The sequence below is a fragment of the Haplochromis burtoni genome, unplaced genomic scaffold (assembly GCF_018398535.1).
Source record: "Haplochromis burtoni strain Fernald_Lab_line unplaced genomic scaffold, NCSU_Asbu1 Contig_401, whole genome shotgun sequence".
NCBI classification, from domain to species: Eukaryota; Metazoa; Chordata; class Actinopteri; order Cichliformes; family Cichlidae; genus Haplochromis; species Haplochromis burtoni.
The window spans coordinates 184,561-212,517 of record NW_024582762.1 but is presented as its reverse complement, the minus strand read 5'-3'; the positions used below and the strand labels follow the sequence as shown (position 1 = coordinate 212,517).

Here is a 27,957-nt window from a genome sequence, read left to right as displayed (position 1 = left end):
AATCCTTTGATTTTTCTGAAAGTCGACAGTGCCCCTTATAATCCTGTGTGCCTTATGTATGAATTCTGGTTGTGCTTACTGACCTTGAAACGGTTTTATGTACACGGCGCTTGAAAATCTGTCAAATGTTTTAGTACGACTTTGCTAAGCTACGAAGCCGCACCGCTTGATGGATTGTCGGAGCATTACGGCTATCGTAGGCAGGAGCCTCGCGGAATGATACGTACTGTGCTTCAACATAATATTACTGTATTGTGTGTGTATAACCTCTTTTGAGTTTTGTGGATATTATACATGGTTATGCTGAGGATATGTCAGCCAGTTTCAACTGGAAATGCCTTTTGGTTAAACTGTCAGCAAGGAATTTGCATTTGCACTGTTAAATTTTTATATAACTTTAATGCACATAAACAGCTGCTTGTTTAAGTGAAAATACGTAGATTTGTGGAGTCGTAAAGTATTTTGTCTAGTGTCAATTATATCGTCAGTTATATCGTTATCGAAAATTTTCAAATGTATATGGCTGTTTTAGTTTTATGTATTATGTGTTTTATTTATTTATTTTGCTGTATTCTGTTATTCTATTGTTTTAACTTATTTTCTGTACAGCACTTTGTTCCTGTGCTGGGTATTTTAAAGTGCTTTATAAATAAAATTGGATTGGTATATCGTGATAAATATTTTTGGTCATATCGCCCTGCTCTACCCTACACTAATACAGAACAAAACCAACCATCAACCGACCTCCCATGAGCAAACACCTGGTAACAATGGGAAGCAAATCTTCATTTCAACAGGAAGAAACCTCCAGCAGAACCATGCTGAAGGAGGGGCAGCTAGCTGCAAGCAGAAAGTTAATATTTAATTTTCTCATGTTTCGTTTTGTGTCCAATTCATAAGCTGAAGTTTATCTTGGCAAACTTTGGTGATAAACCGGGAACAGGAAATGGTAGTGGTGGGGGCCTGAGGAGTCATGACTGCCTTCATTTGCACATTTGATTCCACAATCACTCTCTGTCAGGGTTAATAACGTAATTGCTGACTTAAACTGTGATGCCTCTTCTTCTCTCTGCTGTTCCTGTTTAGATGGTGCAGATCGCACATCAACAATATGAGCTGAGGACCTGAGTGAGAGCAGCAGGACGGCGCAGGTTTGGGGAGCTCTCTCACAATCACCTTGAGGTCACCAGCCCTTTCGTTCCCTCTCCCTGTAGCCAATGGTAGAGCTCAACCAAAGGACCGGGCGGGATCCAAGATACACTAGAGAGCTGACCATCAAACAGCTCACACAAGCTATCACACTGGCACCGTCCAACGGGCTGGAAAAACACGCTTCCTGCTCGGGCAGCACACTCAGTCACCTGTATGTGAGTGAGGAGAATGGAAAGCACCGAACGCGGCCTGGAAAGTGTGTACAAACTTTCCCCCTTGTTCCCACCCCCCACCCTGCCCTTCCCATGGAGAGGCCAGAAGCAGTCCAGTTAGCCTCAGCAGAAGAGAGATGCTGGGCTTTGGATCAGGGCTCAGTGAGACTTTCTCTTGCCCACATTGTCTGGTCCCTGCACATTGACCACAGTTTGTGGCATCTTTCAGATCATAACAGTACCTCAGACCCAAAACATGATGAGATGAGCAGAGCCACAGGGATGCAAAAAGGAAGCTTGGGATTTCCCAGACTGGTTTCAGCAGGATCACCGTGTCCAGGATGGTTTCTTGGAGAGCTCAAAAAGGCCGCTTGCTCAGTACTGGGTGGCAACAAACCTTTTTCTTTCTATTGTATGTATTTAATGTTTACATTATGATGCTACTTTCAGAGGGTACAGAGACATTTATGAATTTCAGGTATGATTTACATAATATATTCTGTAGAGCCTTGGCTTTCTACAAGCTTTACTTCCCACGAGTAGCCATCACATTAGTTTACAACCAACATACTTATTCTTTATTTTAGCAGCCAACAACAAAGATATGTTGGCCTGAATATTAATGGAGAGAAAACGAGATGGGAACTTGAAAGAGATGGAGGTAGCACGGAGAGGGATATGAGGAAGAAGGGGGATGTGGAGAGAGACACAGAAAGTAGTAGAAGAAAGAACCAAGCTGAAGTGATATTAGAAAGGGAAGAGGATGTTTAAAGGAGAGAGACATCAGAGGCAGGACCTTTGATTAGCTGGAAACGACGGAAGAAGATTATGTCACGTCTGATCGTGCCCTTAGTCTGTTCGTGCAAGTGAGTGTAGCAGGAAGTGGATTTGGCACAGTCAGTTCATCCACAGCATGTACTGTATAAATGTATGTTTTTATAAATATATATATTGGGAGATTAATAAGTCAGTGGGATCTGTCTGCATGTTCAGATACTGGGAGTTAGTTATTTTTCTAAAGCAGGGGAATATGCTTAAGCTGCATGTTAAAACTAAAGGAAGATTGTGAAATTTAGAGTGGAGGTGGTGTCGGAAGCAATGGGAGGCGGATTTAGTTTCCACTCAGATCTTTTTTTTTTTTTTCTTTTCTTTTTTCCTTTTCATGAGAGGATTGCAACATTGGAGAAATGAAACACTTGTCAATCCATGAAGGGAAGTTTTCCCTGAGATCTCATTAGTGCTTACCTCCACCTGCTGGCCAGTTGCAGTCATGTGCGGGACAGATGCTGAAGTCCAGGGAGACGCAGGCACTAAAGATGCCAGCAGAACAATAAAAACTCATCGGTGAACATTTGGGCAAATATCAAAGCTGGTTGGTTGCTTGTGTATCTTGGCCTTCTGTCAGTTCTGTCAGTGCAGGCCTCCATCATATGAAAATATTTTTGTTTTTATTCTAATCTCATGGTTATTCTGTGTCTTAATATTTATCCTTAGTTGTTTTGTGCCTGGACTCTAGACTTTATAGGATTAGGTTTATATTGAAATAAGCTGGTTAGGTTAACTCCTTTCCGTGCTGCTTTCAACCCAGCATGCGAGTCCTCAACCTGAAAGGTCAGCTTTGAGGTTTATCATTATTATTATTATTATTATTGTTTAGTTTATTAGTTTCTTGCAATTCTGTCATATTTCCTTTGTATCCTGCACTTGATATGATAATGTGAGACACTACAATCCAAATTTTCAAGGCTCGAGCAACGATGCTTTGCTTTGGAGTCGGATCAAACAGAGCAGACGGACACTCGTTCTCGACTGTAGCATTACAGCCTTGCTGGACAGACAGACTGATGTTGAGAAGCAAAGCACAAAAGGTGGCAACGATGAACCCAGAGACAAAAAAAAGCTTCTGATGCCTCTCATTGACCTGTCTAAAGGTTGGAAATACCGCCTGATCTGAAGTACCCCACACACACAGTTCAGTGGCCATACAAGACTTTGTGCATGTTTTAGTTCTTCTTTCTTTTCTTTTTTTTTTTAAATCACTTTTCAAATGTTTCTCAAAGTTTCTTGGAAACATAATCTGTTGATTACGATGGCATTAGAATCAGAATGACCCGTTTCTGGCCAATAACAACCAGCAATTTGAAATCTTCAGACTGGTTTCTGATTTGATTAGTTTAACTAATTACTAAGGTTACTTTCCAGGCTTTTTAAAATGGTTGTCCATTGCCATTAGTTATATCGGTCACTACATAAGTAGAAATTACTGGTATGTTTGGGAGAATGGAATTTAAAAACACTCTGAGTGTGGGACTTTATAAAGACAAAAACATGCATAAATTCTGATGTGGTACCTCTCTGCAGCCCATCCTCATCCTGGCCAGCTGAACATGGCTTCAGATATCGTGATGGCAGCTCAACACTGCATTCTGGATCTGTGCACACACACATGATCAAGTGTGTGTGATGGTATGCATGTAGTCTGGTTGCTATGACCCTGATGGACACTTCAGGTTTTACTTGGTGTGGATTAAGAGTGTGTTTTGCTCTTGCACCCTGAGTCATGTTTGTGAACAAAGGTTCCACCAAAGCGTGAGTGGGTCACAAACCTGTTTCAGCCCCACGTGGATGCCGCACCTTTGACGTGGTCATTGTTTGTTGGTGCCCCTCGCTGACGGGCAGCATCAGGATGTCATCATATTCAGACTCTTTCAGTGTCACTGCCATATGAATCAGTACTTAAAGTAGAAACTACTATTTATTCTTTTTTTCCTTTCTTTTTTTTTGTTGTTGCAGAGGTGATGCTCATGTGGGTGTAATATTATTTAAAATACCATATGTATTAACATGTTATGGCTGGTGACCATAAGTACATCTCAAATATTAACATAGTTATTGTGGACTGTTTTTTCTTTTTGTTTGTTTGTTTTTGTTTTTCTTGCTGTTGATGAACTACGATATTATTTGTATCTGTCATGTCATGTTAAGATGTTTTGGGGGTTTTTTTTGTTTTGTTTTCTTTTTTTAATTTGAAGCCGAGATCAAGAACTGGTCCTTCAGATACACCAATCCATGGTCAATTAGAAAGTTTGTTGTTTTTAGCATACATTGTTGTAGTGTGTGTGAGATCAGGAGGTAGATGGGTCCTTGCAGGCCATGTCTTTCTTTGAGTTCTGTTTGGGAGAGCGAGGCTTCAAAGTTTCTGCGTATGCCGCTTGTAAAGGTGGCATTGCTATACAGTTTTCTCACTGTGGACAAATCTAATGAAAAGACCCGAGACCACATTCGACCATGTATCAGTCCAATCATCAGTGCTTTCTGGCCATTTCCTGTCTGTGGCACACAACAACGACGACGACGTACACGCACAGTAAGATGGTATACTTGGAGTGGGGTGCTACTTTTATGTGTTACATGCATTGAGTGAAAATGAGTGGCGTGTTGGTGGATGTGCAGTAGTCCGGCTTGCTTTATGGCACAGAGGAGGAGGCTGTGTGAGGATTTGATGGTCATTGCTGGGGTTTTTTTGTTTTCTTTACGTGAGATGCGTTCATAATGAGAAAAGTTCTGCAGTCAGTCATGTAATCAAAGGGATTATTAAAAGGGGTTTTTTTGTCAGTATTTTTATGTACTTTTATATCGCTGTGCATTTATTTTTTTCCAGAGTTATGGTTTTGAATTTTAAAAAGTGCCATATTTATATGAATACTGACTGACAGCAAGTTCGTGTGATTTTTAACAAAGTTGCGCGGATTGTATTTTGAGCACAGAGCAACATGGCAGGCCTCCACTTTCTGCTCAGCGGTGGTTTCTTGCAGCATCTGTGGGTCAGAAATACAAGTGTGAGGACAGAGGGGCATACCTGTGAGGGATGATGGCTCTTCACGTCAAACCAAATGCTTTTCCTACATGCATATCAGCTCTGTGGGTGTCCAGGAAGGCTTCTAGCGCTGTGCCCACTGCAGTATTAACAGCTAGATGACGCCTTGATATTCCAAAAACATTTAATGTACTTTTAAGTCAAGACACGTATGCTGTTTTTGTATCTTTTATTTCTGTCATAGATTCTGCAGTTTAGTACGTTGTTGTTGTTTTTTTGTTTGTTTTTTTGGTTTTTTTTTTTTTTTTGTAAATTCAGCAACATCCATTCTGTAACAAATTGTTACCGCTTGATTGTTCGCCTTTTACTTCATTTAGTTTTATTTTATCAAAGAGCCGATGTCCTGTATTGACTGCAGGCTTACGTATATATTTGACAAAAGAATATTGTATGTTTAATAATGAAAACAAAATCCACACGAAAAGACAAAAAAAAAAAAGGAAATATAGGAAGAAAAAAAAGGAAATGGAGAAAATTGAGGGGGGTGTAATTTATATTTTAAAACTGCATGCACAAGGCTGGGAAAGTCATATTTAGAATAACAAAATAACAAATGGCAGTGCCTTTTTCTTTTTTTGTACTCGAGACATTTAGCCCAAATGTAAATGGTTTTATATGGACTTTAAAAACTGTAATGATACAGGATGAAACGCGCAGCAGGTGTGAGGTCACGTTCACACTGCAGCCCTGAAATGTCAAAAGTTCACATTAAGCTCCACTTATATTCATGTACAGGTGGGTAAAAAACAAAAACAAACTAACATTAGCTTGATTAACTTGCGAAATCATATAGTTTTATGTTGTGTCCCAAAACCCTCTTATATTTGACACTCACTGAGGACTTTTTGGTTGTTAAAAATCAGATTTTTACCTGGCTACAGCACTGATCACTGTCCATATCTGTGATATTCAGTAACGCGTGTATGTAGAACTGCAGCTGACTGCTAGTTTTAACACCACTTAATTATATAATTACTTGTTTAAAGGGACAGAGAACAATATCCATAATAACACAGTGATTTGTCTCACTGTGACTATGTAAAACCAAAGACGCTCTGTTCACTGTAATGGAAGAGCTTGGTGCTTCCTGCTACCTGAGGCATGAGTTCTGATGTGTTGGATCCTCACCTGGTGGTAACACGGCGTATGCTCACTCATGCAGTGATCCATCCCATAGACTACCAATATATATATATAAGATGTTATTTGCTAGATTCCACCTTGCAAACCCTTTGTCCTGGTCGAATTCCTCCTTTATGCATTTGGTCACATTGGGCCAGCCTACTCTCTTCTCTCCTGACATGCTCTGTTCATTTGAAACACAGCTGCAGTCTGAAGTGCTGATGCATAGACTTTGATTGGAGGAGGGAGACTGCTCCACCTGATTATTAAGTTAATGCAGCTTCCTAGATTTAAGCTGCTTTCTTAAAATAAATGTGAGGCACGCAGGGTGAACGTGAACTCGGCCGCTCGTCTTGTTTCTGTACTCTGTAGGTACTTCTTAATGCTGAATGAAGTTAAGAATTATTCTGGTCTCAACAACAACAAAAAAACGTGTGAATGGCTATGTGACAGTGAGAGAGAGGTTTTGTGTGTTTGTGTGAGAGAGAGTTTTAGGATACATTCAAGTATTTTTAATGTGTCTTGCTGTACTTCTGTTGCGATGTACCAGAATGCTGTGACTTGGCATGCCCTGTTATACATTAAAAAAAAGAAAAGAAAAAAAAAGAACAAGCTGCAAGTTGTCCAGTGTTTTTGTACAAGTGCTGGTTAATTTTAGGGGGGGGAGAGAATCTGTCTCTTGTCACAGTGTCTTCTACAGCTTCTACAGAAACACACCATCTCAGGAGTCCCAAGCTTCATCATTTTCTCTTAGTAAATCTGATCCGTTTGCACTTATACAGAAAAACTGACATTCTTTTTGGAACATTAGCAAAGGCAGTGCAATAGTTCGCACATATGATTACTGTGACCATTACATGTTGCCAAAATGATAACCGTGACATTAAGAACAGAGTACAGCAATTCAGTATTTGCAGTATGCCATATACAAATGAACATTTGTATTACAGTCTGTGGTGGAGGTGTGGTCTGCAGCTCGGCTGCAGAGGGGGGGTGGCGCCGGCGAAACTGGCAAGGCAGCTGGAAGCAATTCAGTAATTATGCTCTGTGTCAGTGATGCCGGGACCTGGAGGAAGAGGGGACAGGTGGAGACGGCTGGAAAGCTGTCAGAATGAGGGAGTGAGACACTGAGAAACACACATTTTGTAAATAAAAACATGGTCATAACCACGCCAAGTGTCTGGGGTCGCATAGCTCAATGCTGTCCCGTCCAACTATGAGCACTAGGAGCTGGTTTGAAGCTCTACTGAATTTAGACCTGCGGTCAACTCTATCAGATAACTCCTCTTTACAAATGGGTAAAACATCAGTGAAAACTCAGAGACCTGCTAGTCTCCTGAAGCATGGTGCGTACACACTCTCTCACGCACACAAAAAAAGCATTAAGCAGTTCAAATCACTCAACCACAAAAATTAAAACTGATTAATGAAGTTATTTTAGTAACTTAGCTATTTCTGTCCACAAAGTAACATGGGCAGCCATCTGGCCTGACTGGTTGGGGGTGAGGGGAGGAAGACAGGACAAAAGAGAGATGGGAGTGAGAAGACAACACCTAATGGCATGGTGGAGAAGAACGCTCAGTGCATCACAAGATATTCCCAAACAGGCTGAACTTAAAGCGTGTCAGGCATCCCCTGACACAGCCCTGTGCTTTATTATAAAATGAAAGTTTGTTGTCTAATCTTAATTTAATCTGATCAGATTTCTGTAAATGAACGTTTGTGTGAATCAAACCAGTAGCTACATGTAAACGACGCTTTCTTCAGTGATTCAATTTCCTGTTTGTGATTGTCGTTTTTAAATGCAGTGAACAATAAACATGTTGATATGTTCATTTGATTTATTTGAAGTTAATTTTGAAGCAAATCTCAGCTGTCTTTAAAAATCTGATATGTTAAGTCATGTTTATAATTTCTATATATAAATTGCCTCTCTACTGTACCAGTGACCAAAGCTGACTACGGAGCTTGGAAAGAAGAAGAAGCTTCTTGGATGAGAGGTGAAACGTCTTCAAGCAACTTAAAGAAGTCCAGACGCTTTTCTTTCCAAGCTCCTTAGACTATGATGACCTGGATGACTGAGAACCTTCACAGACGTTAAGTTAAAAGTTTGCGTTTATGCTGTATGTGTATATGTATATGTTTGAATCTGTACTCAATGACCATAAAAACATTGTGTGTTCCATTAGTTTATTCAGCATTAAGATCCCCTCAGTTAAAAATCCGATGTACTGTTTACCAACTAGAGTTTGTCTGCATATTTCTGCACATCATCTCTCAGGCTCAGACATTTACAAACCTCTCTGGAGAGCATAAAATGCTGCCTAGATTCAAGTAAATGTCACCTGAACTTTTCTCATTTGTGAACACAACTTTCACACAGTAGGTCACGAGAACTTGGTTATCATCTCGAAACAACCACCAGGGGGAGCCCAAGTTGGGATATTTTGCATCCAGCACACAGTAATGGAAAAGAGTTGTGGTGGTGCAGTGTTAGATTTACTTTCAATTTTACTTTAAGATACTTGCTTTAAAAGTATTGAAGGAAATATGATGATGACCCAGGTTGTGTCAATAAACAGCTGACTATTTTTTCATGATAACAATAACAGCAGTGTGTCCCGGCAGCAGTTTAACAGCATTAATTCTAAAATGTTATTTGAAAAATAAATAAAGAAATGAAATGGGCACTTATACTTTTTATATTCTCAGTTTCAACATTCAATATGTCATCTCGGTACTATACTCAGTTAAATGTAGGCTTGTATCAACATTACAACCAACACTTGCTCCTGTTACTTTTCCTGCAGCACAGATTACTATCACAGCAGTCCTGCTGTTGATCTGTAGGTGTGCAGCCTGCAGGAGCCATCACCATCAAGGAGATGTTTAGGATTAAGCCTTTGAATACTGTCAGAAACTTTTTAAAGGGAATTCAATCTTAAGCCTTTAGTTCCACATCACGAAGCAGAGTCAGTGTCCAAACTGAGAGTAGAGCTGCTGAGTCATGCTCTGTCAGACACCCAGACCCCGACCAGCTCCACCTTCCCGCTGCTCTCTCTGGGCCCAGGGCCAGATTAACCCAGTAAGTGACCTCAGGGCTAAAATGAGCTCTGGGCCCCATTTTGTCTGTTTCCACTTTAGTTCAGCATTTTCTTCTTTCCCTTTCAGACCAGGGTTATATGAACTTCTCACTGCTCTTTTTACCATTTCCAACATAACTCTGTAATGGATCAGATGGCAAGATTTAATTTTTTAATGGAATAAATAAACTAGCTTCTAATTGTCCAAAGGCAAATCTATAATATACTTATAATCATTTAGTTAGTGTGTCTAACACAAGCTTGCTGTCATGTAGCAGTGCTTCACTTTTTTTACAGTAACAAATGGTCAAATTACAGAACAAGAGTTGCTCAACCTGAACGTACAACAAACTGTAAGCTGGATCTACAGCTCCCCTAAGGTTAATCGACCTTTTGACTGTATATAAAAGATAGTTATAGCCACCATGACATCACTGAGCTCGTGAGGTTCCCATATCAACACTGAGGTGAGTGGTTTTATCTTTTTGAAAATAGATATGAAGTGCAGAGTATGGATCTGACCTGGAATCTGAAACAATTTATGCTAGTTGGTTATCTGTACCCCAATTAGATTTTCACTCAGGATTATGTGGGGATCTACTCACTTTTGGAGCTTTAGAGGAAGTGCAGCTCCGTAGGTCATCTCCTGGTCAGCACTAAACAGTCACATCTGCAGCTGAGGAACCAGACATGTACCTCTGAGGTTAGAAGAAGCAAAGAGCCACAACAAAAGCAGTTTGTTTGCTTGTTTGTTTCTTTAGCACATTGCTGAATTAAAAATGATAAAGAAAAAAAAGCAAAGCTAAGCTAACTTGTCGGCTTAACTTGGTCAGGAAAACAAGTTCATTTTAATTTAAAGATATGTCAGTGCCAAAGCTTTAACCCGATAACTGTGCAAATGTTTCATGGAAGAGCAGCACAGCACGATAAAACGGATGCACAAAATAGCTGATAAGCTACAGTTGCATAGGTCTGTTTTGGACCCTGTTGTCCCGCAAAGGTTGACATTGTGCGTCCATGTCTGTAAGTTAAAGGACAGAGAAATGTGACAGCAGCTAATGAAATGTGGATGCTAGTCTGAATCTTTGGTCTTACTGCACAGGACTATGCAGCTGCAATATCCAGGACATTTGAAGAAATGTTGCTCCAGCGGTTCCTTGGACAAATATGGTTTCTGAAATTTGACTAGTTGAAAGTATCTGTTTCTGTGTGTGGCAAAGTTAATGTAGACAAAAGACCATAGGTATCAAATGTGAATTTATAAAATATGGAAACAATATCACCCAATACTATCTCCCTTAGAGATAGGGTGAGAAGTTCAGCCATCTGGGAGGGGCTCGGAGTAGAGCTGCTGCTCCTCCACATTGAAAGGAGGCAGTTGAGGTGGTTCAGGCATCTGACAAAGGATTCTTCCTGGGCGAGGTGTTCCAGGCATGTCCTTCCCACCGGGAGGAGGCCCCAGGCAGACCCAGGAAATGCTGGGGCTGGCCTGGGAACACCTTGGTGTTGCCCCAGACAAGCTGGAGGAGTTGGCTGGGGAGAGGGAGGTCTGGGCTTCTCTGCTTAGGCTGCTGCTCCCGCAACCCGGTTCCGGATAAGCGGAAGATGATGGATGGATGGAAACAATATCAAACTTCCTCACACATGCCTACACTGTTTTAATAAGTGTTTTCTTGTAATTGTACATTTATTTACTCGTGTATTTTAACATTTTGTTACTAATCAAAATTCTAGGGAAGTCTGACATATTTGTTTCACATGCACTTAAAACAACATATCCATAGTCTGAGGTAATAACTGGTTACACACCACGTTTCTGATGTTTTGATAACAATTACAGTGAAGGGTAGTTTTGTCTGAATTTCAGGGCAGAAAATTACAGTTCATCAAATAATTTATTATGTACAACATGCCTGTAGTTTGTCTATTTGATTTGTGCCATCTGGCGTCATAGATGAACATAAATGGGTATCATCTACAAAGTAATGAAAACCTATGCAGTGTTTTCTAACGATATTGGTGAAGTAAGCTCGTATAGAATAAGAAGGTCTTATATCACCAGTCATGAAGCTCTGTCTGTGTCATAGCACAGAACTTTATGACTGACTTTTGAATCTATCAGATGGATACGATCTTTTTCTTGATTTACAATGACTTTTTAAACAATTCTTGAACTAAAGGTAAGATTGGTAATCAGTCTCTATTTAGCTGAGACAGCTGAATAGACTGAGGGCTTTTTAAGGACTGGTTTAATTACAGCAATCTTAAAAGCCTGTGATACATACCCTGTTAATCCTACTAATACACAAAATCTCTATCTGCCCTCCTACACAAACAAGACAGGTGCAGCCAAACTTGGCACACAGGTACATGTTAAGCTTTTATTTAGATTACATATTATAGTGATTGGTGGTTACTAGCAACCACCTACCAAAGGACAAAAAATCTATAGCATTTATGCCTCTGTAACTCCTTATAAAAGCACAGTATAAAAAACATCCATTTTATATCCACAGAACATCAATATTAAAATATACTTATATACCACCATTAAAATTACATTTTACAGTATGCAAGCACTCAGGGAGACACACAGAAAGGGAGCTAATTAATATACGTAATCACAACACACCAAACAAAACTGTACTTAGGATAAATTGATTTTATTAGCTGCTTTAGTCCTTCGCCCTCTCCTCACCACCAATCAGTCACGGCAGATGGCTGCCCCTCCCTGAGCTTGTTTCTACTGGAGATTTCTTCCTGTTAAAATTGAGTTTTTCCTTCCCACTGTCACCAAGTACTCACTCATAGGGGGTTGGTTCCCTGTACTATTGTAGCGAATGTTTTTGTGAAATTGAATATTAAACTTTTTGTAGCTTTTGTACTTTACATAGTAAAATATTGTTCATAGCTACTTAAAAAGCAAGTGGTGCATGAACACGAAACTTCCAAAGTCAAACATTTTCCTTGTCTGCTAATGTTGCATGAATTTACGGAAAGCTTTAAAGGAAATAAACTTACATGTAAACTTATGTGTGTGCTGTGAATAAAGACATGGGCGCTGCTGTCACACAGAGGTTTATTTTCTTTGATTAAAAAGTCTTCAACGTGAACACAGTACATGATGCGACAATGATGTCGAAGGGGCCAATGAACAGGCTTTCCTTCTCGACAAGGCCAAAAAAACAACATCAGAGCTGTTTGTTAGCGCCCATCTTCACTCCAACACACACACACACACATATATCCAGTCATCATGTTGCACGTCACAAGTTAAAACCTCCCAAAATCTGTCTGGGGACAATTGTGATGCATTGAAATGTAAAAGCATGAACAGCACACACACCTGTCACCATACTGTTCATCTGCTGGGATGCAAACTGTATGCACAAACAAACGCACTAACTCACACACACACACGCACACACACACACACACGCGCACACACACACACACACACACACACACACTTCATTTGCCTCTCATGGAAATGACAAATTCCAGTTTGGTTGATAAAGATTGGTTTTGTTGTGAGAAGCGAGTTGGCACATGAAGGCAGGCCCTTGCAAAGGATCATAAAACAAATGACAACGAAAAAAATCAAATAAAACTCAGAACACTGGTGTAATGTAAAGATGCAGTCTGAATGTTTCCATTGATGATTCCACGCAATTTGATATTAAAATTATGTTAATACAACAACAACAATAATGTCAATAATAATAATAATACATACGTCATGGTAAAGACTCTAATTTAAATTTGAGTTGTAAATTAATTAAAAAAAAAAAAAAGAACAGACTGAAGGGCTAAAAAGTTGTGACAGCAAATTTTAGAAATGAGGTTCTTAAAGAGTGACACAGTGTTAAAGTGCCAAACAGCATGTTTAAAGCTCAAACGCATGAACCAATGACACAAAAAATCTTATCCAGGGCTATAGCTGTTTGTAATTACGTTTTCTATTTATACTTTTTTTGGGGGGGGTTTAAATAAATGTAGTTGGAAAGGCCCCAGAATTCAGAGTGATACTGTTAAAATGGTTGGTCAGTCTAACACCTGGAGATACGTTAATATATGTAAAAACATTATATTAAAAAATTAGTCAGCAGGTTTGCTTTCAAGCAACTTAAAGAAGTCCAGATGCTTTTCTTTGCAAGCTCCTTTGACTACGATGACCTGGATGACTGAGAACCTTCACAGACGTCAGCAGGTTTAGTTTATATAGACTTTATGAAGCCTGAAAAGAGAGCCCAGAGAAGGTTCAGACCACTTGAATTATAATATGCTGAGAGGTTGTTGGTTTTTTGGATGTTTTGACCAATGGCCTTCAAAGCTTTGCACTGAACCTGTTACACTTGGCCTTATTTTATGTCATATATATTGTTCGAATGGTGGACACTTACATTAAACACGGCCATTTTCACTGTATGTACAAGCTCAGGATATAGGCTTGCTCTAAATGATTGGCTTCAGGCCCTTTTTTCTACCATTGACTCTGTATGATGTCATAAGGAGGGGAAATCCTAAATATGGTCGTCTCAGGCACACAGCTCTGAAACCCGTGTTGAACCATTACTGGATCAAACAAATGACGAGTTAATGAGATAATTCTACCTTTAGCACCAATCTGTTGAGAGGAATGGCCACAAAATCAGGTTTATCTACTTACTGAGGAAAAAGTAGACAGACAATAGCGAAAACTAGTATATTTGAGGTCACAACAGCAGTGAGAAGTAAAATGTCCAGACTACAGTGCTACAAGCAATGTTCCATCTAAGCTGCGCGCGTGCGCAATTGCGTGCTGCTGGCACGGTCTCTGCGCACAGAAAATCTGCATTGTGCACAAAAAAAAAATCTAACCTGAATTGAAATTAAAATAAATACGTCAACAATTCTATTTTGCAGTGTTAGTCAATAAGTGACTGGCAGCTCCCGTATAGGATTATAACGATGCCACCTTATCCCATAGTCCAGCCAATAATGCGATTCACACTCGTATATACGCAGCTAATCAACGTTGCTGACAGGCTATGACAGCGTCCTTATGTGCCGACACCGGTGTTTTAGCTAGCAAAGCAGCGTGGCTGGTGTGAAGTGAAGCCACGTTAATGACAATGTGTACAACCATTGGAGATGTGAGCAGGACAGACGGAACAATTGACGGAAAAAGTGTGGACTTTATACCAGTTTTTAAATTGTGTTGATCGGCCACATTAAACCAGAATTATGATTAAAAAAAATATGTGCAATGTTGTTTTTTTTCCTGAATACTGTCGTTGTTTATATTTACTGCGGGAAGAAACGGTAAAAACGGCGTTTTATAAGGAAAACGCTCAAAAGCACTCTCAGCCTGTGAGCAAAAACAACTCCCCCCCACCCCCTTCAGCCTTTCCTATTGGTGGAAAAATGTACTATGTGGACCAATCAAAAAATGATATGGCAACATGGCATATAGTTGTTTAGGAAGGGGGAAGTTTGAGTGACAGCGGTGTTTTGAGATGTGAGAGATTTGCAACGTTTAGCGCAAATCTTGTGTACTTAGTGTGTAGTGTAGTCAATAGGTTGTGTGTGTCAGAACAATGAGGCGACTGCTGAATGTTACAGGTGTTACAGGAGTGATACATCTCCTGTTGTCAGGCCTGCAGGTATCAGGCTTGTGATGTTCTCCTTTATCTCATAGTGGACAGAAATTATTTTTTGGAGTGGCACAAATAATTTGTGTGGCATCAAATTTGATGCAGAACAGCTGATTGTTCTGTAAATAGTTTGAAATGTTTATTTAAAAAAACGCTTTGGCTGTATTTTTAGGTAAACAGCTGCAAAAAACTTTGTTTACAAAAGTTACTTTTTTGAAGAAGTAACTATATAATTAATTGCCCAACATTTGTCATTATATACTGCATTTTGCAGACAGAGAGTTACAGACTCTCTCCCAGACCACAGACTCATAATACAAGTCAGAAAACAAAAGAAAGTTGTGTTTTCAAAATTGGAGTTCAAGTTATTTTTACTTCCAATAGTGTTGACATACTACACAGGTCATGAACAAGATTTGAAATTTTCATTGTAAGTGGGCTAAAGCACTTAATTAAAAGTAGTCTAACATAAATGTAAATGCTGTAATTTGATTATTTTGGATGGATTCGATGCTGGCGTGACCACAGTGCACACGTCTAATGTTGCTCACAGTGGTTCAAGGGACCGCTCAGGGAGATTGTGTGTTCGCTCGGAGACATGAAAATTTAGAGGGAACATTGGCTATAAGTATCTGAGTTTGCACGTTTGCACTTGGTAGCACTTCATTAATAGACAGATGAAGCCGTTAATTTAAAAAGGGCTTGTAGTGACACAGACTCCTCTGGGCTGTTAGACTGTAATGGAAATATTTGATGTTTTTCTAATGCACTTTGGTCAGGGTTAGCTGCCAAGTGTTGCTTGATGTTCTCTCTGAATCTACTGACTTAACATAGGCACCGCTTTTAGTGAGCACATTCTTTGGATTCTGATTCCTTAGTTTTTCAAACCTAAAAGTATTTTTGTTTTGTTTTTTATGGCTTTCAGTCAACAAAATCTGAACCGCTTAGTGTCAAAATTACAGATAATTAAGGAAATACTGGTGGAAATATTTATGCTGTTAGTTTGTTTTTGTCTTTGTGTTATTTACTTGTGTCAGTGAGTATCCGGAGGAGTTAAAAGGACCGGTTACTTTTACAGGGAGGGAATTCTCTCCATAAACTGTCCTTCCATTTTTCCTCGAGGCCTGTGACTGATATTTGAAAGACGAGCACACACACACAACACAAAAGAGCTCAAAGTCTGTCCCGTCGTCTAAAAGCAAACAACGTGTAAACCAGTGGCCTCGCACTAAAATCACAGAGGTAACAGTTCACTTTATCCGATGAGCACAATAACACAGAAAACACCCGCCTCTGCCTTTGATGAGATGGAAACAAACACACGCACACACTTGTACAAACACACTCACACACACACGCAGGTAGCACGGCAGCTGGTTCATGTAGGTTGGAGGTAACCCCAGGCAACAGGAGGAAGGCGAGAAGCTTCATCCCCCTCAACTTTTGATGAGCCTCAGAAACTCGTCGCGGGTTTTTGGATCCTCTCTAAAGTTCCCCAGCATGGTGCTGGTGACGGTTTTACTGTTCATCTTCTGAACGCCTCGCATCACCATACACATGTGACTGCAAGGAGGAAGACAGGAAAGATAAAAAGATTTGATCCAAAAGAAGAGACAAGTGCAAAGACCAAGTCATTTATTCGCTGAGCAACTGAAATGTTTTTAAACGGTTAGAACCTGGAAATTTGTCCAAGAATTTGCGACAATATCATTGAAGGTGAAGAATTTCACATTCAGCAAGCAATTTTTGATTTCTCAGGTCACCTGGTGGGAGGACACCGAAATAATCTCTAAACAGTTGTGGTCTGACTTGAGGTCCCTCTCAGACAGACTGAGAAAGTTTTGCAAATAATTTCCATCATGTTGGAATCAATCTGAGCCAGTCTGTACCGAAGAGCGCAACTCGTCTGCAACACATTTTGATTATCAGCCGGTCGTATTCTGGTTATCTCATATATAACTGTTAACTTTGCACTGTAGGGGGATCTTTGTGAGATTTGCCACATTGTAATAATCGTAGTGTGGAACTAGCTAACAACACTGACTCCTTAGTGGCTTTCAAAGTCTCTTGCACTGTTTTTCCTTGGCAGTGCTTGTCCTGTTGTTTGTTGAAGGTCATCCTGCTACACTGTAACAGACAGATGGTTCATGCAATTGCCACCCAAGTGTTTGTTTAAAGTTCCTGACCTTTTCCAGCCCTAATTCTAACTTCCTGTCCATGTGACAATTCATAAAGGGTTTCAAAATACTTTAATGCCTATACCATGACAACATTATCATTTAAGAACTCTTAAGTGGTAATAAGCCATGTTTTAATACAGATCCTGGTTCCTTCTGGAAATGCAGATTTCTCACATTACATTTATTTCCCCTGAAAGTTCGTGCAGTGACAACAAACCTTTACAGCTGGGCAGAGAAAAGAAGACGAATGGAGAAAGCAAGGGAAAGGAACACAAGATAATACATTTTAAAAGTAAAAGGTCATTTCACTTGTTGGTTCATGTACGTACGTTGCCTCGATGACAACTCCGACCCCAGTGGGCTGCAGTGCCTCTGTAATAGCTACAGCGATTTGTTTGGTCAACCTCTCCTGAACTGTGGACAGAGAGTACAAACAGACGTACGGCCAGAGCAAACAGTCAGCGATCAAGGGCAGTGCTGGTAGAAGTATTCAGTCCTCACAGGACCTCTCCTAACAAATGATCATTTACTGTGTTCGTGAGCTTTAATGTGGCTACATCGTTGTGTAAACATCGCCACAGATGGAGCTAATAAAGTTTTAATTACATTACACACCGTCAGGTAGTTTTTTTTTAATTTAATCAAAGTGTCAGGGCTCTCAAAAGGGACAACACATAAACTTGAGTATTTATGAGTTGGTCTTTGTTTTCATGCAAAATGTTTGATATTTTTACCATTTTGGGTCAAATCAATATCTCGCATAGCGGTGCTGAAGTGGTTACTCGAAGAAAAAAAAAACAACTCAATTTTTGTTGTTTTTAATGGAAAATCATTCAAAAAACCCTCAAACTCAAACATTGAAGGCTCACCCAAAACCATAACCTGCTTTACTGTGCTTTCTGTACTTGACCCTGTAGGGCTTGACTTTATATTTGGGAAAAGATGGATGGTCACACACATTTTTACATCCAGCCCTTCCTGTCAGATCAAATGCAGTAAACCAACAGAATATTTCCCTGTGAGATGTAAAATAAAAGTGAAATAAAGCTAGTAAAAATCAAAGTACAAGCACACAAAAATTTATTACCTTGTAGTCGACGGCTGTAGATCTCAACAATCCTGAGGAGGAGAGGGAAAGCATTAACACAGCCTCAGGGGAAATATGAGAGCAGTGAGTTTTAGCAGCAAAGATTAAAACGGTAAAAATAAACAAACATTTAGGGCTGACTCATGAATATAGGAAGGAAGACACAAAAAATTTGTTTTTTATGAAAATCTAAGTGAAAGAAGGACTCTGTCAACCGATTTTGGTTACTTTTCACTCAGAATAACTTCACTAAATAGACAAGCTAGAAAGGAATCGCCACATCCTGGCAACCGAGCATTTTTTCAACTAATGTGTTGTCTACAGTATTAAAAAATCCTCGATAATACTATTATTTAAAGCATGTAATCCTTGGTCCTTTTAATAAACTAGTGCCAACTACTATCTACAATGAGCGTATAATAATATACATTTGTATTTTTTTAAACCTGAACTGACTGGGGCTAGAAAAATGATCAGTTATCAAGACTTTTTAATCTTAGCATACGCCCCCTCCTGTCATTTGAATGGACATACACAATAAACCAGCTCCATTCAGTAATTTTAGAAGCAGACGCAGCTCTTGTAGATGTGCAGAATCCACCCGGTCTTCCCCTTAACCTGTTGCTCTTCTCGGTGAGCAAAACCACTTTGGACAAACTCGACCCAAATCACCTTCAGGGAAATGTCACAAGAACAAACAGGCAGGCAGCATGCAGGAGATAACCCACTTTTTTTTTCAAGGGAGATGATGGTGTAGCTAAAATCTTATTGGAGGCTTCAATGCAACTGGAAATTTTAAGCAAACAGCCTGCTTACATTCAGTGATGCAGATAAGACTTTGATGGTTGACAGCACCAAGAGATCATTATTTTATTCCTTAAATGATGTGAACATTTTTGGTGGTTGTTGTAGGTCCAGGAGTCATTTAGAAAGTGCAAGCGTCATGGCTTTCTTATCCTGACATCAAATGTGATGCGAACAAGTCTTCCCGAGTGTTCTCGAGGCTTTAGCTGGTTTGGGCTCACTATCCACTGAGAGAACGATTGCCTGGCTGTTTTTCTTTTCCCCTAAAGATAATGTGATAATGGACACAATGTGCTTTGTTTTAAAGGTGCAAAAGGGTCTGTATCTGTATAAATACACTTTATAATCATTTTTAATCATTTGATCATGACTGTGAAGCAAATTTGATGACTCTCTGACATGTGTAATAAAGCAGCGGTCCCCAACCTTTTTTGCGCCACGGACCGGTTTATGCCCGACAATATTTTCACGGACCGGCCTTTAAGGTGTCGTGGATAAATACAACAAAATAAAACTAGTACCGGTACCGAAAAAAAGAAGATTTATTCATAACACACGTGAAAAGACCCAGGAAAACCGAGTAAACGATAAAAACGATAACAAAATAACGCTGAAAACCGATAAAAACCCTGAAAACTATACATTTCACACCTGAGCCTCAACTCTCGCGGCCCGGTACCAAACGACTCACGGACCGGTACCGGTCCGAGGCCCGGGGGTTGGGGACCGCTGTAATAAAGGAATAACAAAATTATAATAAAATAACATTGGATGGAACAAAGCGCAAGTCATAATTACTAAATATCGGTACTGGCATCTGTCTTAAAAACTCGTGTATAATGATGTGAAGCTTCACTGGCGATCTGCCTGAAAACAAAGCCAAACTTTATAAAGAAACCTTATGACCGCAATCATGAATATCAAGAGCTGTCACTTTTATGTCAGTATATTTTTTATTATTTTAATTATTTTGTTAGGGAAAAAAACAACATTGTGATGTTCTCCATAACAGAAAAATAACTATATTCTCTTGAGATAATCTTAAAACTTAATCTGAAAGTGTAGTTTACTGATTCCACTTGTAGGGATTTCACTTAGAGATGCTCTAAGTGAACGGTGTAGCTGCTGCCGTCGCAGTGACTCTCCAGTACTGCGTTAGTAAGGGGTGTTAGCCTGTAAGCCTGAGGGTATTGGGGTCAGTGGGTAGTACACACACAAGTTTTAATAATCAGCTTAAACACACACACACACGCACAGATAATGTGACAGTTATGACAATAGAGTAAATGTACTTACCTGGCTAGCTTGCTGAGGCCCAGAACTCTCTTGTTTGGGAGGTATCCAATGTGAACCTGCAGAAAGTGACAAGCTCAAGGTTAACCCTGCTCTCATTCTGGCTTATGATACAACTCACTAATGGTATAATTATGAACTGAGGTGTTACTGATCCCAGCTCAGCTCAACGCTGCACGGCGGGACAGCTGTTGCTGAACATGTCAGCCAGTATAGCTAAAGCTCTCGACCTCATTAGCCTCAGTTCTGATCGTTTCACATACTAATTTGACTACGTTCAAATCTAATCCTCAGCTTCTCGTAACATAATCAGAGTTTCTCGAAACTCATCACCAAGTAGCTGCTGGGCTCACAGCAGATGTCTGCCCCTCCCTGGTTTCTTCCTGTTAAAAGGGAGTTTTTCCTCCCCGCTGTTGCCAAATGCTTGCTCATACAAAGTTGTGTGCTTGTTGGAGTTTTTTCTGTATAACTGTAGTGACCTTACAATATAAAACATCTTGAGGTGACTATTGTTGTGATTTGATGTTGAATAAGTAAAATTTAACTGACTGTACAGGATACTGACCCTCCCCGTTTTCTTATTAGCCGTGCTTTCATGACACAATTCTTTCTGATACTCCAATAAATAAAGATTCAGTTGCACAACTAAAACAAGTGTGGCCACGTTATTCTTAGCAGAAACCTTTATCTTGACCCGGATGGGCCTCACAGGCCGCTGGTTGCCCCGATCATGTAATAAAGCTGTTCTTTTTGCTACAAGTGTTCCTGAAGCGTCAACCTTTCTCAGATTCATCTTCGTCTCCATGCAACTTGGAAGTAGGTGAAGTTGTATTTTAATTTGTTCTTAGCCTCAACCTCAACACGGGCTTCTCTTTTTCATCTTTCTTTGTTTTCTCATCACACTGGTGTTTGAAGCTCCAACTCTGATCGATGGATAAGCACATCTTTGGCAGAAACCAGTGTTTTAATCCAAGGACATGGCCCTGCTGTACACACTCCTTCCAACCCTACTGGATCTCTGGTCAGACATATTACATCTTTCTTCACTGACAGCTCAAGAAATGCATCCACCCCGCCCAGCAAACTGGAGTTAGTTAAAAGCTTTGCCATCAGGAGTAACAGTTTAAAGAGAAAACAGAATAAAGCCACAGGTGTACACTAATTGCCAAGTTTCGCACATTAGGTACAAAGTGAACGTCAGGTTGATACGAACAACAGGAAGGATAAGGAAGGCAACGAAAACTGAAGAGGCAGGCGGACAAAACAAGAGAAGCGAGAGACAGAGTCATCAGCTGGAAAATCTCTGCTCGATGGCTGCAGGCTCCAATTCTCATACACACACATATACACACCAACACACACACTGGTACGCTCCACTCAAATGTCAGACGCAATTTTTTGACAAGACGAGAGAAAGGGCAGTGGCAACATGCGTGTGGAGATCTCTTTTCCCTTCAGATGTTACTTTTTTTAGTTCTCTGCTGCAGCGGCCTGATAGACCGACATCAAACGGGCCGAGCATGGCGGCTGCTTTTTTCACTTATCTGTCCCCGTTAGTCAGATTTACTGCCTCACGCTGTGAGTGAGGAGGGGGCAAGGCAAACAAAAAAAACCTCCTGAGGTTTACAACAGCTTAAGTGTAACACAATAACACTCCAACTCTTTTTCTTTTAATAGCCATATTTTGTTCATAGTTCTAAATATTTTGGCATATTTACTATTTGGAGGTTTCTCACTTAACCTGCTGGCAGCTGTTCTCAGCATCAGGCTCCGATTAAATCATTTTATGATACGAGGAAAATTTAGCGGGTAGGTGTTGAAGTGATTTCTTATTTTATCCATCTTATTTATAGCACTGAGGTAATGCTAGATCACCTGAATGCACAGGAGTAAAACAAAAAGAAAGTGGTAAACTGGGCGCGTGCGTCTGTCTGTGTACAATTTCATTCACTCTCACGATGAATGATTTTTCTCTAAAGATACGTGAATTTAAATGTTGGTGACATTTTGCTCTGTTCCCAGTCAGGATGATCCCACACTGGTTAAATAATGTTGAGGTCCAAACTCTGCAGAGCCAGATATTGTCCCATTGTGTATTTTTCCATCCAGGTGTGCTTTTACTGCATCGGCAGTGTGTTTAGGATTATTGACGATGATAAGCTGTTGCTTAAAAATGAAACTGTTGCAATAAGATCCTTTCGAGTACTGAAAAGATGGCTGTAGATGCAGGTTGTGCTGCTGCACAACCTGCAATGATTTGAAATTCAATTTTCAAATGTGGATTCATCACATTATCGGCCCACTAACTGTATGATATGGAATACATCAGCCTTTTCTCCCTCTTTCCCTCCCTCGAGAGTGGCTACTTGACACATGCCCTTTTAATAAGACCTTTTTTGATAAGGCTTAAGTAAACAATAGATGGATGAACTGAAGGGTCAGGTCACTGCAGGGTTTGTTCCTGTTTCTTAAGGCATGACTTTTAAATACTGTTCACCTGCTGCAGCTAGACTAGCAGCACTTTGAGAATCCCTTTGTTAGTGCAAAAACAGGCTTGTTATTTTTGGCATTTTTTTTTTTAGATTTAAACAAAAAAATCAAAGAAATTCTGGGTGGCTCAAGCGTTTTGCACAGTACACAGTATGCTGATGGCATTTTAATATAGAAGTATCAAAATAAAATCAGGTATTTAGTCCTTGAATTGACTGATAAAAGTAATTTTTGTAATCATTCATATTTTTAGGACACTACTGAATACGTTACCTTTGTAAAAGAAGGCTGCAGATCATAACGCAAGTTATTAAATACAATATTTGGAGTGCCAAATGTCCTGATCAAACCAAACTGCTTTGTTTGTCCACAATTCATAGTTCTTTGGTTTTCCCAAAACTCAGTACCCGATTGCTTGTTTTCCACAGGAAACACATCGCAGGGAAGAAGCAATTATGCCTGAATATAAGAACAAAGGACACATGTTTGTTCCAGTGTGTTTTCTCTTCAAACGTTTTCTGAAGAGTTGACATGATAGCATCTCTGCTGACTGCAAATCAGTCAAATGTTTTTAAACAGCTTATTCACTGAACAGCTGGCGACTACCTGCCCAGCAGAAGAGGAGGACCGAGACACCGCAAACAGACAGCCGGAGAGAGGGGCTGGATAAGAGGAAGTGCTGCTGATGATGACAAGAGGGGTGGGGGGGATTGATGCACATGAGTGGACACACTGCGAGAGGAGGCGTTTGTGTGATTCACTGCTGTCATCAGAACCCATTTACACCCGGTGGAAAAAGATCAGCTGCCAGCCTCCATTGTTTTAAATGACATGCACCTGCAGGTGAAGACGGAGGGAGAAGGGAAGCAGAGGAAGAAAAGCAGAAAGAGGGACGAGGCCAGTCTGCCGGTTGGTGGAGAGTAATGATATCAAAGGGGCAGAGAGGAGGCTGAAAACAGATCTCAGCTAATCTGATTGCTTCTAGTGTTCTCTGATGTCCAGACAAACGTCAGAGAGAAATGGTTTTTGAAGATACACATCTGGTTGCACGGCTTGATGTTTGTGGCAATTTTTTGTGCACTAAATTATGGGAAAATATATATATAGCGAAGTGCCTTGTGAGTAAAGCAGAGTGTTTGTTTATGTGTCTCTTTTTGCAGTCCAAAGATGCAATGAGATGTCAGCCACATCACATGGACTGCAGCTCCCTTTCTGCCCCAGCGGTCACCTGCATCTTTAGTCATTGTCCTGTTCCCATGGATGTAATTACATTTGTATCTAGTTGGAGGAGCGTGTCATTCTGTTTAGAGAAAATAAGTATTTAGTTGAATTTCATAATTTAAAATCAGGTCATTAAACAATTTAATGATGTCATTTTTAAAGAAAAGGTGCTAATGCTAATGCTAATTCCTCCCGCCCTTAGAAAATGAAGAGGTCACTGAACCGTTTGAGGGGTATAAAAATGATGATTCCAGTAATGAAGCTTATAATGAACAGCAGCGATAAACAGAAATGTAGCATATTCTGCTATAGGAAAGTTATCAGGTTAAGCATTCAGCTAAGGAGGCCCACAGCAACCCTGCCGTGTCTCGTGGCCTGTTTATGTAATCATTCACTCAGGGAGCATGAAGTCACGTGCTTTACTAATACGAGATGGTGCGCACTGGTAACAGGTTCATTAGAAGGACTACTGAGCTTGTTCTGCGGGCCCCAAATTCCTGAAATGCATGGAATATCCTCATACACCATCAAGTTTGTGCTTTCAGAATCGCTCTGTGTGTGTGTGGTTTCTTTTACCCTGCCAAAGATGGGCACCAGGTGATGTTCACACATGGAGAACATGTCGATGTCTTTCACTATCACCATCTCATCGTGGTCTTCATCGAAGATGGCGTCATTCAGTACGTCTGAGGAAAAAAATGGGAGAGATTAAACATAAAGGAAAAGTCTAAATAAGGAACTGCAGAATAGATCAGCATGATCGCAAAAAGTAAATAATCAATCAACCAAACAAGAAATGCTGCAAAAAATTCAGGTAACAGTCAAATTCAGGCAAAAAGAGGTTTTTTGTTGTTGTTTGGCTTAAATTTTAAAAAACTAAAATAAAAAAAACAAAAACAATGCAGGATTTTTTCTTCTTGAGGGCAGACAGACTGAAGTGAACCAGCCATGCTGGAGGATGCCGGGTTCGCCTTGACCATTCAGCTGCCACGCCCTTTACGATGGACTTCAGTGTTTCTCTCTGGCAAACACCACTGTCTAATTATAGCTCTGCATCCTCCTTCGTGTGGTTGCCTTATTGCATTTTTTGGTTGCCGGGGTTCAATAAACTGTTTTATCTTTTGAACGTGACGGCGCAGACGCTTCTCGCTCTCATCGCAGCAGTTTTTAATTTCCTGACTTGCTATCTGCAAGAGGGAGAGGACGGAACACGGAGGGGTGAGGTCACCAAAACAACAGAACACACTGACTTGTTGCTTCGGCTTCTGCTGCTTATTTTATCACTGTGCACATAAAGGGAGAGGCCTGTGGGGTTGACAAGACCGATACATATTTTTCCTGTCATTACCTTTTTTTGTATTTTAGCAAGCTAACAACAAATTAGAGCAAACCAGTGTTCAAATGTTGACCTGATCACCAACATTATTATAGCTCACACTTTAATGTCTGAACCATTCATTCTTGTAATCCTTTTTCCAATAGACTAGAGTTGCAATGGTTAGTTCAATAACTGCCAGTATTTTTGTTGTTATTTTTCCAGTTCAGGGTTGAAGGGCCTTTCTCAACTGCCAATGAGCGAATGGCAGGATACGGCCTGTACAGGCTGCTGTTCCATGAAACTGCCAATATTTAAAAAAAATCACTGAAATCCTTCTTCAAGTAAAAATAAAAACAGACATTTTTAGCCTCTTATATACGAAGAGTCTCTGTATTGCTCTGTTTTATTTATTTTATTCTGTTTTATAACACAAAACTCAGGAGTGGAGCTTTGGACTGTTGCTCATACAAAACAAGACTTTTAGAAACATCATCTGGGGGGATAGGAAACCTAAGAAGTTGTTAGAAGAATTTAAGTTGTACTATGATTTATTCACTTATGCATTAAGGTCTTATTACTTAGCATGCTTCAGAATGTTCATATATTTCACAGGGACATTAGAAGTAACTCTTAAAGTTTAAACTGCAGATGTCTATTATTAAAAGATACCTCCGTTATGAAGCTTTCGAATGTATTACAATGCTCATATATTTGAAGAGACATTCCCTCCTGTTGTTCAAATATTTCATCTGTAACTTTATTGAGTTCAGTAGACAATCACTTGTGAAACATTTTCAATTGCCACGTCATTGACTAAGTACAGACGGAAACTACACATAGTCGTCATCTTCTTCACTGTCCGGGTTCTGATCGCTGTCATAGGCTGCGGGATTATGCACTGCTACATAAGCATTAACGGAATGAGCTATCATATTTGACACCATTTTCTTAAAGCAGGGTATTACACAGGTTGTGAAAACACACATTAATAAGAGTAAGGAGGCAATTCCAACAAGTCCTTTAATCAACAGGGACCTCCACGATCCGTTCAATAACCATGTTAACCAATCTTCAGGATCTAATATTTTGTCTTTTTGTTCTGCATTTCTAATTTGTTTTAGCATGTTTAGAGCGTCGGTCATGTTAGGTGAGTGTATGTTGTCTGGAATGTATGTGTTCTATCGTACACATAGCGGTACCAAGCGTTGTTCATCCAGGGGTGTTCATGGTCCTGTGTCAGGTCACATAGGTGTGAATCGTCGTGTGTCCATCTTTTACTGTGGGTAATCACTTGGTCTTGTTTCCATAGGTCGCAGGGGTTGGTGCCATTGGGGTCAACACCATATCCTCTTGGACAGTAGGGATTGCAGGGGTTGTCCCTGCAGGCTATGTCCATGCAGATGGCGGCGAGTGCTGTAAACACTGAGATGATGAATAGAAAACACAGGGTTATGCATATGGTCAAGTAGCAGTTTTCAGACCAGTTCTGGGGGTTTAAGCGATCTCTCCATTGTGGGCTTCTGGGGGCTTCTTCTTCTGGGCTGCTCGTCTGCTCCTCCTCCAGCTCCTCTAATTCCTCCATCTCCATCTCCATGTCAGGCATCACGATTGGTCCCCACACCGGGCAGGTAGGCTAGGTTTGAGTCAAGGGAGCGATCTTCCCGACTGCAGCCTCTTTAGGCCTCCCGTGTGGCGACCCCTGGCCAGAGGAGCGAAATCACCTGTGTTGCCACCTGTGACCCTACTCCCCACCAGGCGGTACACAAAGAGGTTTGGAGAGAGCTGGAGTCTATGTGTTGGGCTCAACCTTCTTAGTGTGACTCTGGTGTATCCACGACGGCCTTTCAGCTATTTTGCAGGCTGTAGGGGTCGTCAGAAGAACCTGATAGGGGCCTTCCCACCTTGGTGTGCTCCAGCTTTTCCGCTGGAGGACCTTGATCAGGATCCAATCACCTGGCTTCAATCTGGAAGAGACTGGAGAAGAATCACTCGGCAGTTGATTGTTCAGTATTATTTCTTTATTCTCTAACAGCTTTGTCATCCACTCTGCTAATGTTGTTTCTCTTATAGATTTTGTCTATTGGTTCACTAGTAATAGGAAGGGGAAAGGGTTGCCCATGCACTATTTCAAAGGGTGTTAGTTTGTTTGAGTCCTGTATTAGTCTCATCCACATTTTAACCAACCCTATGCATTCGGGCCATGGGCGGCCGGTTTCCTCCATACATTTTCTCAATCTTTGTTTTATAGTGCCATTTGTCCTTTCCACCAATCCTGCGCTCTGTGGGTGGTAGGAACAGTGGTGTTTTATGTTGAAACCTAACGCTTCAGATACCTTTGATATGACTTCATTCACAAAGTGTGTGCCATTATCAGATCTTATTAGACTTGGTATTCCGTATGGTGGAGTGGGGAAATGACCTCTTTTGGGCCTTAGATTCCCTTGGGCATTGTGTTTTTGACATATCATACATGTTCTAACAT

The 27,957-nt window shown here is 40.4% G+C and overlaps 2 protein-coding genes across 3 annotated transcripts in view; one reads left to right on the top strand and one right to left on the bottom strand.

Moving 5' to 3' along the window:
- Nucleotides 1-6,095, top strand: part of samd4a (sterile alpha motif domain containing 4A) — a 76,451-nt gene extending 70,356 nt beyond the window's left edge. For both annotated transcript variants that reach the window (XM_005944422.3, XM_005944421.3), the window contains one exon: nt 1,087-6,095. In XM_005944422.3, coding sequence (XP_005944484.1) covers nt 1,087-1,115 — 29 coding nt within the window. In that variant the 3' untranslated portion in view covers nt 1,116-6,095. The remainder of the gene's footprint in view (nt 1-1,086) is intronic.
- A 9,452-nt stretch (nt 6,096-15,547) lies between these two features.
- Nucleotides 15,548-24,875, bottom strand: gch1 (GTP cyclohydrolase 1). Its single transcript, XM_005944433.3, has 5 exons — nt 24,734-24,875; nt 20,450-20,505; nt 18,350-18,381; nt 17,592-17,676; nt 15,548-16,645 (listed from the first exon to the last, which is right to left on the bottom strand). The coding sequence occupies exons 1-5, from the start codon at nt 24,800-24,802 to the stop codon at nt 16,519-16,521; spliced, it is 369 nt and encodes a 122-aa protein (XP_005944495.3). The 5' UTR covers nt 24,803-24,875; the 3' UTR covers nt 15,548-16,518.
- Between the last annotated feature and the right edge of the window lie 3,082 nt (nt 24,876-27,957).